Source organism: Oratosquilla oratoria, chromosome 44 (assembly GCF_046742065.1).
Source record: "Oratosquilla oratoria isolate Oo_2021 chromosome 44, ASM4674206v1, whole genome shotgun sequence".
Classification (NCBI taxonomy): domain Eukaryota; kingdom Metazoa; phylum Arthropoda; class Malacostraca; order Stomatopoda; family Squillidae; genus Oratosquilla; species Oratosquilla oratoria.
In genome coordinates this window covers 6,805,033-6,824,405 of record NC_134820.1, presented here as the reverse complement: position 1 = coordinate 6,824,405, position 19,373 = coordinate 6,805,033, and the positions used below count along the sequence as shown (strand labels likewise).

Sequence of the window (19,373 nt, the reverse complement as noted above, 5' to 3'; positions counted from 1 at the left end):
GCCATCGTAAGTCGACGTTTACCTGTACTTCCATACGGTGATGCCTACGTAGGCGTAATGAGGAGCAAGTGGGTACACGATGATGCCGACGTCGGCATCTTGATTATATCTATTGTAGTCGTACCTGCATGACCCTCATTCTCTCTAAACTGGCTTCATCATATTTTCTATGTTTATCAAAATTCATGGGTGAAAGAGAACGAGCGATTGAGCAGTGACTTTATTTTTTATAATGCGATTATTATGACGCAACATCACACGTCGGGCACCTAATGCTGCCAGACATGCGATGTGCCCCGGAGTGAAGAGGTTAAAAGGGAGGGGCAAGTGTGAGTTTGGGAGTGTAGTTGGGAGATTCTCAGGAGTGATGAGAGGATGAGGGAGCGAGGGATGGCTATACTAGTAAGTGAATAGACAGGTAAATATGTGGTGGAGTGGAAGGAGGTTTCTTCAAGGTTAATGTGGATGAAGGTGAAACTGGGGAGATGTGGGTTTTTGTAAGTGCATATGGGCCTGGTAGTGAGAAGACTGTTGAGGAGAGGGAGGCTTTTTTGATAGATTATGAGTGAATTGAGGGTTTAGGGAAAAATATCAATGTAATGGTATTGAGAGGTCTCAATGCTTGGGTAGGAACTGAACCAACAGATGGAGTGGTTGGGAATTGTGGAGTTCCTGGAAAAAATCATAGAGGAGAGTTGATGGTGATGTGTCTAGAGAGTTGATGATAGCAAATACAGTGTTTAGGATGAAAAGTCAAGCATAAGTACACATGGGTGAGGGTGGTGGATGGAAGAATGGTAGGGCTCCCTCCGACACAATGACACCTACATAGGCATCATGAGGAGCAAGTGGGGGGTATATGAGGATGTGTCAGTGTGTTCACAAGTTTTGAAGATACATACATATATACATATACCAAAGGCTTTTTCCCCCTTACACGGGGGGGTTGTCAAAAAGAAAAAGGCATAGAAATCACTCCCATCCATTTCATTTCCCATATATTCCACTCCTCTCCTCCCTCCCTCCTATCTTGGCACCTCCTGGATGACGGGTCATCCCTGCATCCTGTCCACTGCCCTGGGTCAGAAGCAGTGTCGCAAGACACAGCACATCCAAAGCAAGGCCGCTTCATAAATTCGGTGAACCCCCCTCTCTGTCCCCTCATGCAGAAAAGAAGAAGACAGGGAGAAATCCCTTCGGACTGCGTCAAATTTTTTCTCATACATACTTCCTCACCCCCCATCCCCCATCCACTCACCCTCATGCATCACAGCCTCATCTATACACAACCCTTCTCCATTCACCCCTATCTTCTGCCCTCTCCTGTCCTTCCTCTACAGACATTCCTCTCTTTTGTAAAGCCCCTTTCACCCCATCCATCCATCTCGTCCTAGGACGCCCCCTCATATTCACTCCTTCCACCTCTGCCTTCCACACTTCTTTTACTAATCTTTCTTCACTCATTCTTTCCATGTGTCCAAACCATCCTAATACTCTTTCATCAACCCTATCTCCCAGCTCCCTTTCCACCCCTGTTTTCCTCCTCACCTCCTCATTTCTCACTCTATCTAGCCTAGTAACCCCTATCATACTTCTCAGACATTTAATCATTTCAAGTTTTGAAGATGGCCAGCAAAAATGATTCTCTCTGATGTCCACTGGACTAAACCACCACCTACAGGTACTCATAAATGGTCCCTCCTGGTGAATATACCATAAATAAAAGGACATGTAAGCTAGAATATTACCAATGAAGAACTTTGTTCTCACCCACCTTCAAGCAAAGCAGCTAATTTGTCAATGAGAGTCTTGCGGCGCTCACGCAAATCCTCTTCTATGGTCTTCAACCCTACTTCCTCTGCTTTTAACTGACTGCACATTTTGGTTCCCTGAAAGTTTGACAAAAAGAAATATAAACATTATTGTTTACCACTCTAAAGAATACCAGAGTATAGATTGCATGATTATATGCAGTCAATACTTTAGAGTATCTGAGGCACCCTTATGGACTAGAAGCACAGATAATTCACCTGTGATACAGAAAAATCTCTACTTATGAAGACATAACAAAATTATTTTTTATCAATAATAGTGGTGTATTTAGAAAGTATTGATGATAGCTAACACAGTGTTTATGAAGAAAGTCAAGTATAAGTACACATGGGAAAGGGTGGCTATGTAATGGTATCCAAAGGAAGGATAGGAAGATTTCTGGATGTCCATGTTCTTAACCCATTCAACTCCGATGACAAGATGTCTTGTCATTTGGTCAAATAAAACAAAAAATCATAAAACACCAAAATGTTTGATCAAACACCAGAAAAATATGACGTCAATCCTCGCTTCGCTCGCAGCGAAGCGAGGACTGACGTCATATTTTTCTGGTGTTTGATCAAACATTTTGGTGTTTTATGATTTTTTGTTTTATTTGACCAAATGACAAGACATCTTGTCATCGGAGTTGAATGGGTTAAAGAAGAGAGTGGGGGAATGTCAGATAATTTTTTGGTGGAAGGTAAGTTGAGAGTGGAGGATAGGTGGAGAGAAGGGATAAGGGCAGAAGATAGAGAGGTGCTTAGAGTAAACTGTTTAAATGAAAAGGAAAAGGAGAAGTACCAAGAAAAGCTTAGAGAAGTGTGGGAGGTGGTGAAGGATAGAATAGAGGTGGGAGTGGAAGAGGAATGGGTGTTTCAAAGAGGAAGTGACAAGGTGCACAAAGATAGAGTGTGGAATGAGGAGGATGGGAAAGAATAGAAGGAAGGGTAGAGAGTGGTAGGATGATGAGATGAAGATGGTGTAAGAGAAGCAAGAACTTAGGGATTTGTTACAAAGTAGGATTTGGGAAGTATATGAGGTACAAAGAAAAAAGAAGAGAACCAAAATATAAGATAAAGGAAGCAAAAAGGAGAGTAGATGTAAAATGGGGTAGAAGTATGTCAAAAAACTTTGAAAAGAATAAAAATATGTTTTGGATGGCACTTAAGGGGGTACGCGACACCTGGGGGGGTGAATTTGGTCAAGATATGGCATTTTTCAAAACTGTGTTCAAAATGTTCGTATACCACTTAGAAATAAATCCCGACAAATAATTTTCCAGCCGCGCGCAATTTAAAGGTCCTGGGTGAGGATTAAAGGGACAGATTTAAAGGCGCAACCCACACTAGAAGGAGGCGTGCCACTTAGGACCTTCAGGCGCAGCGAATAACGTTGAAATTTGATTGAATTTACACTCGCCCAGTGTATCAACGGCCAATACGATTGTGGAGGGGAAGGGAGGAAGGTGGAGGGAGAATATTTCGCCAACTTTGTGCGAAACTAAGCGTTAGTTACCGGCTAACTCTGAAAAGGGAAGTACGCATGTCTCATGAGCTCTCATTGCAATCTATTACTTTAGCTAGTACATATTACTCTTTAGTACAGTCATCATGGGTAGCAAAAAGAACAAAAGAACATCACAATGACAAAAAACAGCAGTTAAAGATGGCAAGCAGTCAAAGACGACTAAAGATCTCACCACCTCTCACTCCACCACCGCCCTCACCTGCACCTCTGTGACGGTGACAGAGGTAAAGGACAACATTAGACTAAACAATTCAAAGAGGAAGATTAAATCCAAAGAAGAAAGCAAGAGGAAAAAGATCAAGGCTATACAGGAAGAAGAAAGAAGAAGGGACATCATATGATGCTGGAGGGGGTGCCCTACCAACATAGATTGGCGAGGGGAATCTGATGAGGAAAGAGAAGGTGCCCACTACTGGAAAATAAACCTCTTTCCAATGATTTAGATACCCTGAAGACCCCCAGCAGAGAGGTTTCATATGAAGAAACCGCCAAAGGTGCAAAAAAGCAAATTATATGATGTTGTCGTCTGTGCGTCGTCACTACTGTGACATACTTATACTTTAGTTTTTCAGTATTTAAAGTACTTATAATTAAAATAAGTTGATAATTTTTACTGTACTTACTTATTATATAATAAGAATTAAGCCATGAAAAAATCAGTCAAATTGGTGAAACTATAAGCAAGTTACAGATATATTCATATTTCAAGTTGCCATATCTCCGTTCGATATTTTTCTACTTTTTTTTAATCATAAAAAATCTAATATACATTAGATTTAAATGAAACTTACAGGGAATATTACTTTTAGTAACTGCTAGGGCCGATCGTTCGAATATTTTGAATAGGATGAAAGAGTTTGGAGTAATAATGGAAACAAGAGCAAAAAAATTGTATTTTTCACGATTTTTGCCAGCCATTAAAATTGAAATGCCTGTATGCAAAAGTATAAAGAAAATTGTTCAATTACTCAACGACCGGCCCTAGGTGTGCCTACTGACTAATCATAGCCAAAATATAAAACAAATTGGTCCACGTATTATGGTGCTGTGCACTTTTAAATGTTGCTACTGGTATACGTACATGTGTACATGTGTACATATGTACATGTGTACATACATCATTCTGCTTCACCTAAAATGTAAGCAATATGGATACCTATTTACCTGAGAAGTTTCAGCTCTTTACTCTAAATATTTTAGAAAATGACCTCCAGGTGTCGCGTACCCCCTTAAGGGGGTACGCGACACCTGGGGGGGTGAATTTGGTCAAGATATGGCATTTTTCAAAACTGTGTTCAAAATGTTCGTATACCACAACCACTTAGAAATAAATCCCGACAAATAATTTTCCAGCCGCGTGCAATTTAAAGGTCCTGGGTGAGGATTAAAGGGACAGATTTAAAGGCGCAACCCACACTAGAAGGAGGAGTGCCACTTAGGACCTTCAGGCGCAGCGAATAACGTTGAAATTTGATTGAATTTACACTCGCCCAGTGTATCAACGGCCAATACGATTGTGGAGGGGAAGGGAGGAAGGTGGAGGGAGAATATTTTGCCAACTTTGTGCGAAACTAAGCGTTAGTTACCGGCTAGCTCCGAAAAGGGAAGTACGCATGTCTCATGAGCTCTCATTGCAATCTATTACTTTAGCTAGTACATATTACTCTTTAGTACAGTCATCATGGGTAGCAAAAAGAACAAAAGAACATCACAATGACAAAAAACAGCAGTTAAAGATGGCAAGCAGTCAAAGACGACTAAAGATCTCACCACCTCTCACTCCACCACCGCCCTCACCTGCACCTCTGTGACGGTGACAGAGGTAAAGGACAACATTAGACTAAACAATTCAAAGAGGAAGATTAAATCCAAAGAAGAAAGCAAGAGGAAAAAGATCAAGGCTATACAGGAAGAAGAAAGAAGGGACATCATATGATGCTGGAGGGGGTGCCCTACCAACATAGATTGGCGAGGGGAATCTGATGAGGAAAGTGAAAGCGCCCACTACTGGAAAATAAACCTCTTTCCAATGATTTAGATACCCTGAAGACCCCCAGCAGAGAGGTTTCATATGAAGAAACCGCCAAAGGTGCAAAAAAGCAAATTATATGATGTTGTCGTCTGTGCGTCGTCACTACTGTGACATACTTATACTTTAGTTTTTCAGTATTTAAAGTACTTATAATTAAAATATGTTGATAATTTTTACTGTACTTACTTATTATATAATAAGAATTAAGCCATGAAAAAATCAGTCAAATTGGTGAAACTATAAGCAAGTTACAGATATACTCATATTTCAAGTTGCCATATCTCCGTTCGATATTTTTCTACTTTTTTTTAATCATAAAAAATCTAATATACATTAGATTTAGATGAAACTTACAGGGAATATTACTTTTAGTAACTGCTAGGGCCGATCGTTCGAATATTTTGAATAGGATGAAAGAGTTCGGAGTAATAATGGAAACAAGAGCAAAAAAATTGTATTTTTCACGATTTTTGCCAGCCATTAAAATTGAAATGCCTGTATGCAAAAGTATAAAGGAAATTGTTCAATTACTCAATGACCGGCCCTAGGTGTGCCTACTGACTAATCATAGCCAAAATATAAAACAAATTGGTCCACGTATTATGGTGCTGTGCACTTTTAAATGTCGCTACTGGTATACGTACATGTGTACATACATCATTCTGCTTCACCTAAAATGTAGGCAATATGGATACCTATTTACCTGAGAAGTTTCAGCTCTTTACTCTAAATATTTTAGAAAATGACTTCCAGGTGTCGCGTACCCCCTTAAGAGAGGAAAGGGAGGTGAGCCGGGGAGGTGAGCCAGGTAGGGTGGAAAAGGTAAAAGATGCAGGTGGACTTATGTTAATGGAAGTGAAGGCAGTAAGAGGAAGATGGGTAGAGTATTTTGGAGAGCTGTTGAATGTGTAGGAGGATAAGGATTGATTGTGGCTGTGGGAGGCACTGAAAATGACAATGATGGGAGAGGAAAATGGGAGATATAAAAAAAGATGAGATACAAGGACCTGGCTCTTCATTTTATACATGGATGGGGTGGTGCGAGAGGTAAATGCAAGGGTATTGGGTCAGGAACTGGAGATGGTTAAAGAAAATGGAGAAAAGTGGGAGATAAGCCAGTTGCTGTTTGCTGATGACACTGTGCTTGTAGCAGGATCAGAGGAGGGATTGAGGAAGTTAGTGACAGAGTTTGGGAAGCTGTGTGAAAGAAGGAAGTTGAAGACAAATGTGGGTAAAAGTAAGGTGGTGAGATGTACAAGGGGAGCAAATGGCAGCAGACTGGAAGTATTAAAGGAGAGAGACTGGAGGAAGTGGATAGCTTTAGATACTTGGGTGCGAATGTGGCAGGAAAGGGAGGAGTGGGGAGGTAGCATGTAGATTGAGAGAAGCGAGTAAATGCCTTGGTGGATTAAAAAGTCTAATGAGAAATAGACATTTGGGAATGGATGCTAAGAGGAGATTGTATGAAGGAGTGATTGTGCCAACAGCACTGTACTGGGCAGAAACATGGAACATAAAGAGAGGAAGAGAGAAGGAGTTTGAATTTCTTTGAGATGAAATGCCTGAGAAGTATGATAGGGGTTACTAGGCTGGATAGAGTGAGAAATGAGGTGAGGAGGAGAATGGGGGTGGAAAGGGAGTTGGGAGACAAGGTTGATGAAAGAGTATTGGGATGGTTTGGGCAAATAAGATTCTAGGACTGATTGCGTGATCTTTTGATTGCAAAAGTCCATCACTCTTTAACAAGCTATATAAATCGTTAGTTCATCCACATTAGGAATATGCTGTTTCTGTATGGTCACCGAATCTCATTAAAGACATTGACAGACTGGAAAAAGTACAACGGCGAGCCACAAAACTCATTCCAAATATCAAAAATAAATCATACGAAAATTGACTAAAACATATGAATCTGTTTTCCCTAAAAAAGCGTAGACTCAGAGGTGACTTGATACAGGTCTTTAAAATTCGAAAGGGAATTGACATCAAAAGTGACAAAATTTTCACATTGAATGAGAATCAGACAAGAAACAATGGTCTCAAACTGTCCGGAAATAGATTCAATTTGGAAGTAGGTAGAAACAACTTTGCCAACCGTGTAGTTAATGAATGGAATAAACTTCCTGCACAGGTAGTGCAATGTAGTTCAGTTCGAAGCTTTAAGAATCATTTGGATAAACACCTAAGCAAGATGCTGTAATGATTATAATTTATTTTTTATTATTTGCTTTTGTTTTGTTATCATTTGTCTGTCTGATTTTCATTTATTATTAGTTATATGTTAATTTATTATTATTTACTATTTACCTGTTTGTTTATTATTTAACTATACATATGCATTTATTTATGTATTCTATTAGTTATTTACATTATTATAGTTTTTATTTATTATTTTATTATTATGATTTTTTTTCGCATCCAACCTAGATATGGACCAAAAGGTCTCCTGTCGGCATGCTCCACCTTTGTAATCCTTTGAAAGACTAGTAAAAGAGGTGTGGCAGGCAGAGGTGGAAGGAGTGAACATGAGGGGTGAGTTAGGATGAGATGGATGGATGGGGTAAAAGGGGCATTGGGAAAGAGGGGAATGTCTGTTGAGGAAGGATGGGAGAGGACAGAAGATAGGGGTGAATGGAGAATGGTTATGTATGGATGATGCTGTGATGCATGAGGGGGAGTGGGGTGGGGGAGTATGTATTTCTCATACATACTCCCTCACCCCCCAGTGAGGGAGCATGTATGAGAAATAAATTGATGCAGCCCAAAGGGATTTCTCCCCGTCTTCTCCTTTTCTGCATGAGGGGATGGAGAGGGGGATCACCGATTTAATGAAGCGGCCTTGCTATGGATGTAATATGTCTTGCGACACTTCTTCTGACCTAGGGCAGTGGATAAGTGGAGTATGTAGGGGATGGAATGGGTGGGAATGGTTTCTAGGCCTTTGTTTTTTGGCTATCTCCTGTGTAAAGCCTTTGGTATATTAAGTTTAAAGGGAGGAGTGATTCTGAGTTTGGGAGTGCAGTAGAGAGGGTGTTGGGCGTGAGGAGAGGAGGGAGGGAGAGGGTGGCTCTACTAGTGAGGAGATAAGTAAACATATGGTGGAGTGGAAGGTTTCTTCAAGGTTAATGTGGACTAAGGTAAAACTGGGAAGGGAGATGTGGGTTTTTGTAAACACATAAGGGCCTGGTAGTGAGAAAAGTGCAGGGAAAGGGTGGCTTTTTGGTTAAATTTAAACATGTGCAGAGTGACTTTTGGGAGGAATGTCAATGTCATGGCTTTAGGAGATCTCAGTGCTAGGGTAGGGGATGAACCGATGGATGGAGTGGTCGGGAAGTGTGGTGTGATAGGTAACATTCATAATGGTTAACCCCTTCCATACAGTGCCACATACGTAGGCGGCATGAGGAGCAAGTGGATATGCGAGGCTACCATATCGGCGTCTTGATTATATTTATTGTAGTTGAGGAAACAAAGAAGGCTGTAGAAGAGAAGAAGCGAGCATTCACAGATTGGTTACAAAAGAGGACAGGGGAGTCATATGCGACGTACAAAGAAAAGAAAAGAGAAGTAAAGCAAAAGGTAAAGGAGGCAAAGAGGAGAGCAGATGTGAAATGGGGTAGGAGTATGACAGAAAATTTTGAAAGTAATAAAAAGATGTTTTGGAAAGAAATTAAGAGAGGAAGAGGAGGCGAATCAAGTAGGGAAGAAAAGGTAAAAGGTACAGATGGAGAGTTGATAATGGAAGAGATGGCAGTGAGGGGAAGATGGGCAGAATATTTTAGGGAGTTGCTGAATGTGAAGGAGGATAGGGAAGGAAAGATAGCTGCAGTGGGAAATGCGAAGAAAATGAGAGTGATGAGTGAGGAGAATGGAGGAGAAATAAGGAAGGATGAGGTGAAGGCAGCTGTAAAGATGATGAAAGCAGGTAAGGCACCTGGTCTGGATGGATGTCATGCAGAATGTCTGAAAAAGGGAGGTGCAGTGATGGTGGACTGGTTGGTGAGGTTATTTAATGTTTGCTGGAGAGAGGGTAGAGTACCGGAGGACTGGAGTAGTGCCTGTATAGTTCCTCTTTACAAGGGAAAAGGGGACAAGTGTGAATGTAGTAATTTCAGAGGGATTAGCCTGTTGAGTGTAGTAGGGAAGGCTTATGGGAGGATCTTAATTGAGAGGATTAGGAGAGGAACAGAGGGAGTAATTGGTGAGGAACAGTGTGGATTTAGGACGGGTAGAGGTTGTGTAGATCAGATCTTTGTGGTAAGACAGATATGTGAGAAAGCTATAGGAAAGGGGAAGGATGTTTTTTGGGCTTTCATGGATCTGGAAAAGGCTTATGATAGGGTAGACAGAAAGGCACTGTGGGAGGTTATGCAGATTTATGGGATAGGAGGAAAGCTTTTGGGAGCTGTCAAGAGTTTTTATGAGAGTAGTAGAGCATGTGTTAGGATTAGAAATGGAGAGAGTGAGTGGTTTGAAGTAAAGGTGGGACTTCGTCAAGGATGCGTTATGTCGCCCTGGCTGTTCAACTTATACATGGATGGGGTGGTGCGAGAGGTGAATGCTAGGGTAGTGAGTCAGGGATTGGAGATGGTTAAAGAAAATGGAGAAAAGTGGGAGGTGAGCCAGCTGTTGTTTGCGGACGACACTGCGCTTGTGGCAGGGTCAGAGGAGGGATTGAGGAAGCTGGTGGCAGAGTTTGGGAGAGTATGTGATAGAAGAAAGCTAAAGATAAATGTGGGTAAAAGTAAGGTGATGAGATGTACAAGGGGTGAAAGTGGCAGTAGACTGGAAGTGAACATTAAGGGAGAGCGACTGGAGGAAGTGGATAGTTTTAGATACTTGGGTGCAAGTGTAGCAGGAAAAGGTGGAGTGAAGGTGGAGGTAGAATGTAGATTGAGAGAAGCGAGTAAATGCCTTGGTGGTTTAAAGAGTGTAATGAGGAATAGACATTTGGGAATGGATGCGAAGAGGAGACTGTATGAAGGAGTGATTGTGCCAACAGCACTGTATGGGGCAGAAACGTGGAACATAAGAGAAGAAGAGAGGAGTTTGAATGTGTTTGAGATGAGGTGTCTGAGAAGTATGGTGGGGGTTACTAGGCTAGATAGAGTGAGAAATGAGGAGGTGAGGAGGAGAACAGGGGTGAAAAAGGATTTGGGAGATAGGGTTGATGAAAGAATATTAGGATGGTTTGGACACATGGAAAGAATGAGTGAAGAAAGACTAGTAAAAGAGGTATGGAAGGCAGATGTGGAGGGAGTGAACATGAGGGGACGTCCTAGGATGAGGTGGATGGATGGGGTGAAGGGGGCTTTGGGGAAGAGGGGAATGTCTGTTGAGGAAGGAAGGGAGAGGACGGAAGACAGAGGTGAGTGGAGAATGGTTGTATATGGATGATGTTGTGACTGCATGAGGAGGAATGGGCGGGGAAGTGGGGGGTGGGGTAGTATGTGTGAGTAAATTTTGACGCAGCCCGAAGGGATTTCTCCCCGTCCTCGCCTTATATGCAAAGGGGGACGGAGAGGGGGGGTCGCCGATTAAATGAAGCGGCCTCGCTGTGGATGTACTGTGTCTTGCGACACTGCTTCTGACCCAGGGCGGTGGGCAGGGTGCAGGGATGACCCGTCATACAGGAGGTGCTCAGATGAGAGGAAGGGTGGGAGGGGTGTGGAGTGTATTTAGGGATGAAATGGGTGGGAGTGTTTTTATGCCTTTCCCTTTTTGACTACCTCCCTTGGAAGGGGGAAAAAGCCTTGGTATATGTATGTATGCCCCTGCGTAATGACATACTCTCTAAACTGTCTTCATCACATTTTCTATGGTTATCAAAATTCACGGGTGAAAGAGAGAACGATCGATATAAGCAGTGACTATATTTTATGATGTGAGTATTATTATGACACATCGTACGTCTGACAGTTAATGCTGCCCGCGAGATTTTGGCCCGGAGTGAAGAGGTTAATGGTGGAAACGAGTTTAGAGTTGATGATAGCTAATACAGTGTCTATGAAGAGTCAAGCATAAGTACACATAGTTTTGGTGGATGCAAGGATGGTTAATACGGCCTCAATGGACTATGTAGTGGCTTTCAGGAAAAAGAGTAGGAGGACTAAGAGTTCTGGATGGCCATGTTCTTAGGGGTGAGACTGGGGAGTGTCAGATAAATTTTTCATGGAGGGTTAAGTTGAGAGTGAAGGATAGATGGAGAAAGAGGAAAAGGACTGAAAGGTGGAGAGGTGATTCGAGTAAAGTATTTAAATGAAAAGGAACAGGAGTACAAGAAAACCTGAGAGAAGTATGGGAGGTGAAGGATACAGTAGAGGCACGAGTGGAGAAGGAATGGAGGTGTTTCAAGGAGGGAGTCACAAGGCGTGCTAAGATGGTATGTGGAACAAGGAGGGTGGGAGGGAATAGGAGGAAGGGTAGTGAGTGGTGGAATGATGAAGTGAAGTTAGTAGAAGAGAAGAAGCAAGCATTCAGGGACTGGTTGTAAAGTAGGAGAGAACATATGAGAGGTACAAAGAAAAAATTGGAGAACCAACACATAAGGTAAAGGAGGCAAAGAGGAGGGCAGATGTGAAATGGGGAAGGAATATGAATTTTTTTTTTTAAAGTAATAAGATGTTTTGGAAGGAAGTTAAGATAGGAAGGGGAGGTGAGTCAAGTGGAGAAGAAAAGGTAAAAGGCATGGATGGACAAATGTTAACAGAGGAGGTGGTAAGGTGAAGATGGGGCGAGTATTTTTGAGAGCTGTTGAATGTGGAGGATAGGGAGGGAAAGGTAGTTGCAGAGGGAGGTGCTAAAAAATTATTGTGATGAAAGTGGAAAATGGAGGAGAAATATGAAATGAGGTGTAAGTAGTTTTGAAAATTATGAGAGCAGGTAAGGCACCTGGGTTAGATGGGTGTCATGCGCAGTGTCTGAAGAAGGGAGGTACAGTAATAGTGGACTGACTAGTGAGGTTGTTTAATGTGTGTCCAAGGGAGAGTAGAGTGGCAGAGGACTGGAATAGTTCTATATAGTTCTGTTTTACAAGGGCAAAAGGGACAAGTGTGAGTGCAGTAGTTTCAGAGGTATCAGTTTGTTGAGTGTTGCTGGGAAGGCTTATGGGAGGATTTTAAGTGACAAAATTTGGAGAGGGACAGAGGGAATTGGTGAGGAATAGTGTGGGCTTAGGACAGGTAGGGGTTGCATAGATCAGATTTTTGTGGTAAGGCAGATATGTGAAAAAGCTTTGGCAAAAGTTAAGGATGGGGCCTTTATTGATTTGGAAAAGTCTTACGACAAAGTAGACAGAAAAGCACTGTGGGAGTTTTTGCAGACATGGGATTGAAGAAAAGCTGCTAAGGGCAGTCAAGAGTTTTTATGAGAGTAGAAGAGCCTGTGTTAGAATTGGAAATGGAGAGTAAGTGGTGTGAGATAAAGGTGGGACTGTGACAGTGATGTTTTATGTCACCATGGCCATTCAATATGTACATGGATGGGGTGGTGTGGGAGGTACAGGAGAGGGTATCATGCGGGGGTCTAGAGATGGTTAAAGAAAATGGAGAAAAGTGGGAGATGAGCCAGTTGTTGTTTGCTAACAACACTGCACTTGTGACAGGGTCAGAGGAGGTATTAAGGGAGTTAGTGACAGAGTTTCAAAGGGTAGGCAATAGAAGAATGTTGAAGGTAAATGTGGGTAAAAGAAAATTAGGGAGAGGATGGCAGTGAGTTGGAAGTTTTAAAGGAAAGAGGCTAGAGAAAGTGGATAGCTTTAGGCATTTGGGGGCAAATGTAGCAGGAACTGGAGGAGTGGTGAAAGCAAATTGTAGACTGAGAAATAAGGATTTGGGAATGAATGCACAGAGGAGACCATGTGAAGGGATGATTGTGCCAACAGCATTGTATGGGGCAAACTTGGAATTTAAGAGAGACAGAAAGGAAAAGTTTAAATAAGTTTTAGATGAAATGTCTGAGAAGTATGGTAGGGGTAGAGTGATAGAAGTGATAGAGGTGATAGAGTGATAGGTAGTTGGATAGAGTGAAAAATGAGGTGAGGAAAAGAGCAGGGGTGGAAAAGGTGATGGCAGATAGGGCTAATGAAAGAGTGTTGGGATGGTTTGGACACATGGAAAGAATGAGTGAAGAAAGATTAGTAAAAGAGATGTGGAAGGCAGAGGTAGATGGAGTGAACATGTGGAGACAAATGAGCATGAGATGGATGGATGGAGTGAAAGGGGTGTTGAGTGAAAGAGAATATCTTCTGAGCATGGAAGGGAGAAGGCAGGTAATAGGAGTAAGTAGAAAATGGCTGTGTATGGATGATGCTGTAATGCAAGGAGAAGTGGGGGGGGGGAGATAGAGGGGTAGAGAATGATATTTTGAAACAGCCCAAAAGGATTTCTCCCCATCTTCTCTCCTTTCTGTATGAGGGGACAGAGAAGGGGGTCACCAATTAAGTGAAGCAGACTTGCTGCATTGCTTCTGACCCAAGGTAGTGGGTGGGATACAAGGATGACCTGTCATCCAAGAGGAGCTAAGGGGGGAAAGGGTGGTGGGTGGGAGTGGAATGGGTGGTATTGAAATGGGTGTTAGAGAAATGGGTGGGAGTGGGTATTTGCCTTTTGACTTGGCTATCTTCACTATAAAGGGGAAAAGCCATTGTAATCTATAATACAAAAAAATAAATCTACTGCACTCACTCTGGTTAAAATGTTTATTTTTGGCTCTGACGAAGAACCACTCATCTTTGGCAGCTGACCCTGCAAAGCTTCAAATAATAATTTCAGTTCTAATCTTCTTAAGCGTTCCAATTGATTATGAATTTCACTTCGCCCATTTCCTTTCTCTACAGCAACCTTCTGAAAACAAATTGATGATCACAATACGACAAACTTTTTACAGCAATTATATTCCAAACATTTCTTATATCAAAATGAACACCCTGTGAAGATGGAGTCTTTACTAGTACAACATAACAAACGAAAAGTTGTACTAATAAAGGTTCCGTCCTCACAGGGTTTTTATTTGATACATGTTGGCAACTCCCGATTTCATACATTTCCTATATACAAAACTTGCCATTTCCTTACACCTCACCTTTCTTTTCAATAATTTTTTCATTTTTCGCTTTGTTTGACCCAATTTTTTTAAACTAGTTGTTGCAAGAGGTTTTGTCTTCTTCCCTCCTTCACTATTATATGATATATGCGGATATGATGAATACTGGTGTGACAAATGAGCAAGGTGTGCTGGAAGCAACTGACTGGGGCTGAAAAATAAAAGAGGTCTTCATCAATCAGTAAAGTCAACAATACAGTTTGAATTTATGTATACAATATGAAGCATTTCTAACAATGTATTGATTGCAAGGTGACATATGGCTGAGTCAGAGGAGGGTGTGAGGCAGTTAGTGATGGAGTTTGGGAAGGTATGCGATAAGAACTTGAAAGTAAATATGGGCAAAAGCAAGATGACAGGATGTACAAAAGGTTTTGACGCAGCCCGAAGGGATTTCTCCCAGTCTTCTTTTCTGCAGGAGGGGATGGAGAGGGGGGGGGTGCCAATTTTATGAAGCGGCCTTGCTGTGGATGTGCTGTGTCTTGTGATACTGCTTCTGACCCAAGGCAGTGGACAGGATGCAGGGATGACCCATCATCCAGGAGGTGCCAAGATAAGAGGGAGGGAGGAGGGTGGAGGAGTGTGGAATATATAGGAAATGGAATGGGTGGGAGTGGTTTCTATGCCTTTTTCTTTTTGGCTACCCCCCCATGTAGGGGGAAAAAGCCTTTGGTATATGTATGTATGTATATACAAGAGGTTAGGGTGACAGTAAATTAGAGACAAGTCTCAAAGGAGAGAATTTAGAGGCAGTAGATGGTTCTAAATATTTCGGGTCACATGTAGCTGGGAATGGATGGGTGAAGGTGGAGGTAAACTGTAGAATGAGAAAAGCAAATAAATGTCTTGGGAAAATGAAAAGTTCCATGAGAAATATATATCTGGGAATGGATGTAGAGAGAAGGTTGTATAAATGGGGGACTGTACCTATAACACTGTATGGAGCAAAGACTTGGAAATTATGAGAGGTAGAAAGGTAAAGATGGGTGAAAGGGGCAGTGAGCAAGAGGGGAATGTCTGCTGAGAAAGGAGGAGAGAAGGCAAGAGACAGGGATGACTGGAGAATGGCTGTGTATAGATGATACTGGGATGCACGGAAGGGAGGGGGCAGGAGATGGGAGGGGGTGGATATGTATTTACCTAGTTGTATTTACCTAATTGTATTTACCTAGTTGTATTTTACGGAACTAGAGCTATGCTTGTTTTGACCTGTTTTTGTATCTCTCCACATCCAGTTTGCTGTTGAATTCGTGTACAGTTCTGAATGATATTTTGATGAAGCCCAAATGGATTTCTCCCAGTTTTCTTCTTTTTTTCTGCATAAGGGGACAGAGAAGGGAGGGGGGTCTGCCAATCAAATGAAGTGGCCTTGCTATGGATGTACAGTACTACCTCTCATTAACGGACTAAAGGGGGGTAACGGTGTCCGTTGATGTGAATAATCCGTTGATTTGGAGTGGTTTTTGGGTGGCATAGTGATTGCACAGCACCAAAAACACAGCGAAAACACTGCAAACACAGCTAATTAACATGCGTTAATGAGAGGTAGTGCTGTACTCTGTCTTGTTACACTGCTTCCGATCCATGGCACTGGGTGGGATACAGGGATGACCCATCATCCATAAGGAGCTAAGAAGATGAGGAGGAAAGGTTAATATGGATAGTTACCACATTATGGTATATAAGTATCATCCTAGGAGAAGGAAGAAATGAATCAAACTCCATATCTCTATGGGACAATACTCATTTACCATAATGTGGTAACTATCCACATTAAATGGTCACTCCGGGGTCACCAATTGATGTGGTTAGTTACCACATCATGGTAGATGGTATCGTCCTTAAGTGAAGAGATTTAAACTTTCATTAATCCTTCACTTAAGGACGATACTATCTACCATGATGTGGTAACTAACCACATCAAGGTTGGCAGATGGGAGTGGAATGGGTGGCAGTGAAATGGGTGGGAGTGAGTACGTGCCCTTTGATTTGGCTACCTCCCTTGTAAGGGGGAAAAAGCCCTTGGTATATGGATAGACAGAAAGGCAAAGTCTACGGATGTTCTACCAAACTTTCGCACACATATCTAAAAAAAAAATTGACCCAGTTCTCCACTTCTAGGCTAAGGTGAATCAAAATAAGCAAGATTTGTTGGTTTTACATCATTTTGAGTTTATTTAAGCAATAAAAAAAAAAAAAAATTGGCTCTAATGCTGGAGGGGGGAGTATACAACATTCGCCCAGTGATGTACGTGAGCAGTTCGCTCTACACACCTCCCTACCTTCTGTCCCTTTCCTCTTTCTCCATCTATTCCCCACTCTCTCCCCTTAGAGCATGTACATCCTCAACTCTTCCTACTATTCTCCTGGTTACCACTATATAGTCCATTAACACTCTACCACCCTTCCATCCAACACCCTCTCCCATGAGTACTTATGCTTGACTTTCTTCCTAAACACTGTATTTGCTATCATCAACTGTCTTTCTAGACACATCTCTAACATCAACTCTCCACTACAATTTTTTCCTGGAACTCCACACTTCCCAACCACTCCATCTATTGGTTCATTTCCTACCCTAGATTTAAGGTCTCCCAATACCAATACACTGACATTTCTCCCTAATCCCTCTATGCACTCATTTAAATCTATTCAAATAGCCTCCCTTTCCTCTACACTCTTCTCACTACCAGGCCCATATGCACTTACAAAACCCAAATCTCCCTCCCAAGTTTCACCTTCATCCACATTAACCTTGAAGAAACCTTCCACTCCAAACCCACCTCTCTCTTCACTTATTAGTATAACCACCTTTTCTCTCCCTCGTCCTCTCTTCACTCCTGAGATCGTCTCAACTACACTCCCAAACTCAAACTCACCCCTCCCTTTCAATTTAATTTCACTTAATGCCAACACATCCATCTTTCTTCTCATAAACATACTGCCTATCTCTTCCCTTTTACTCTCATCTGTACCATGTCCATGTACATTAAAATACAAACCTTAGGGTACTGGTTGGAAAACTCCTTCTAGACCCTCTTATGCCTTTGCTTTTTTTCTAGGAATGTCCCCTTTGGGGCTACAGGGGCAAGAATGCCTAGTCCTATCCATGTCCTGTTTTTGTTGTCTTTTACAACTCAAGTGGAAAGACTTGGTGGCAGTATTCTTTTCCCCCACCACAGGGTTAGGCAAAGAAAGGAAATTAATATCCAGAGAAATTGTACAGGGCAGTAACAAGTGTGGGGGGACAGCATAACGGAAGGACAGTCACAGTATAATAAAGTATCATCATTTCTCTATGAACAGAGATCCTGTCTGGGTTAATGGCTGCATGTTATTATAGAGTTAAAAGCTACCAAGTAGCATGCAGCTGATACTTTAGAGTCTAAATGGGGCATCCCTATGGACCAGAGCCACACATAATTTTGTCTTTTAGTAGAGGAAATTTCTGTTCAGAGAAATGATGATACCTCCCTTGTAAGGAGGAAAAGCCATTGGTTTATATATGTATGTTTTGATATGATGAAGAGTTTTTGAGATTACCTGTCAGATGATTTCGAAGTAGAAGGACTAGAGGGCCAGTTTGAACTTGATGGTCGAGAAGATTCTGGAGAGTCAGGATGCAGTGGCATGACACCCGATGCAGGGAACAAGGTTGTACTTACTCTTGCCTACAAATAATATAAAAAATAACATTAATCATAGCAATAACATTAATATAATAATGAAACATGAATGGGTTGTTGTTGTTGTTGTTGTTGTCGTTCCCTAGACTGTCTGTCCGAGCAGTCCCGTCTCCCCAAGGAAGGCCACAGCCGAAACTGGGTTTTCCCACAAATCCTTTATAGAGTGTATGTTGTGTTGTTTGCGTGCATGATTGTGTATAATGCAGTCTTCCATTATGTGTTGTATGGTATGGGGTGAAGTGTTACATCCTGGGCAGCTGTTCACAACACGGTCGTCCAGCCTCTTCTGGTAGCTTAGAAGTGCTGGGTGGTGACCGCATCGCAGTCTGGCCAAGTGGACTCTGTCCTTTCGTGGGAGAGAGGATTCAGAAGGGTGGATATCAGGGGGTCTGGCATGCAGCAGTGTGTTGTCTTTCAGTGTGTTAATGGAGCGGTGAGTGATTTGATTATGAATATGTTTCCGGAGGCTGGTATTTGGTGGTTGTGGAGGAAGAGAAGAGAGTATCCGTGTGTAATAAAGGTCTTTGGGTGTAGTTTTAATGTTTCTTGGTGTGTGTGTGTGTTCTGCTATGTAGTGTAGCGGGTGTGATGTGTTTGTGGTGGCTGCAGCAAGTGTTTGTGTGCCTCTCATGTCGAGGTGGTCCTTGACTTTGAGGACTTTTGTTTCATGGTGTAAATGGTCTGTAGGTGATGTATTTGTGCAGCCTGTAATTGTTTTTAGGGCTTTGTTTTGTATGATTTGAAGGGTGTTGTGGTGTGTCTCACTGAGATTAGGAGCCCATGCAGGACTCGCATAATTCATCACTGAGCGTATGCATTGTTTGTATATTGTTATATTAGTTTCTTTGTTTTGTCCAAATGTTGTTCCAGTGATTGACTTAAGTGCGTTAAGTCTAGGTGTGCATTTGTTTTTTATGTTTGTGAGGTGTTGTTTGAAAGACATGGATGTATCGTATGTTACACCAAGAATTTTCGGTGTGTTTGTGTGTGGTATTAGAGTGTTGTTGATGTAGAGATGAGGTATGTATTTGTGTTCTTTTGTCCAGTTGGTGAGAAGTGTTGCTGTAGATTTGGTTGGAGCTATTTTGAGTCTGTTTGTGATGAACCATGTGTTGAGTGTGTCAAGGTAAGGCTGGATTATTTCTGCAGCTTTGTCTGTGTTACGATGTGTGCATGTGATTGTTATGTCGTCTGCGTAGGAAGAGATTTGT

The 19,373-nt window shown here is 42.0% G+C and overlaps 1 protein-coding gene across 10 annotated transcripts in view; it reads right to left on the bottom strand.

The window, feature by feature from the left end:
- Positions 1–19,373, bottom strand: part of LOC143022424 (uncharacterized) — an 87,748-nt gene that overhangs the window by 6,538 nt on the left and 61,837 nt on the right. For 6 of the 10 annotated variants that reach the window (XM_076180638.1, XM_076180637.1, XM_076180633.1 and 3 more), the window contains 4 exons: positions 18,020–18,147; positions 14,456–14,627; positions 14,059–14,217; positions 1,775–1,889 (listed from right to left, as the gene is read on the bottom strand). In XM_076180638.1, coding sequence (XP_076036753.1) covers positions 1,775–1,889; positions 14,059–14,217; positions 14,456–14,627; positions 18,020–18,147 — 574 coding nt within the window. Of the gene's footprint in view, positions 1–1,774; positions 1,890–14,058; positions 14,218–14,455; positions 14,628–17,478; positions 17,642–18,019; positions 18,148–19,373 lie in introns of those variants that run through there. The other 4 variants (XM_076180636.1, XM_076180639.1, XR_012966049.1 and 1 more) reach the window with 4 other exon arrangements.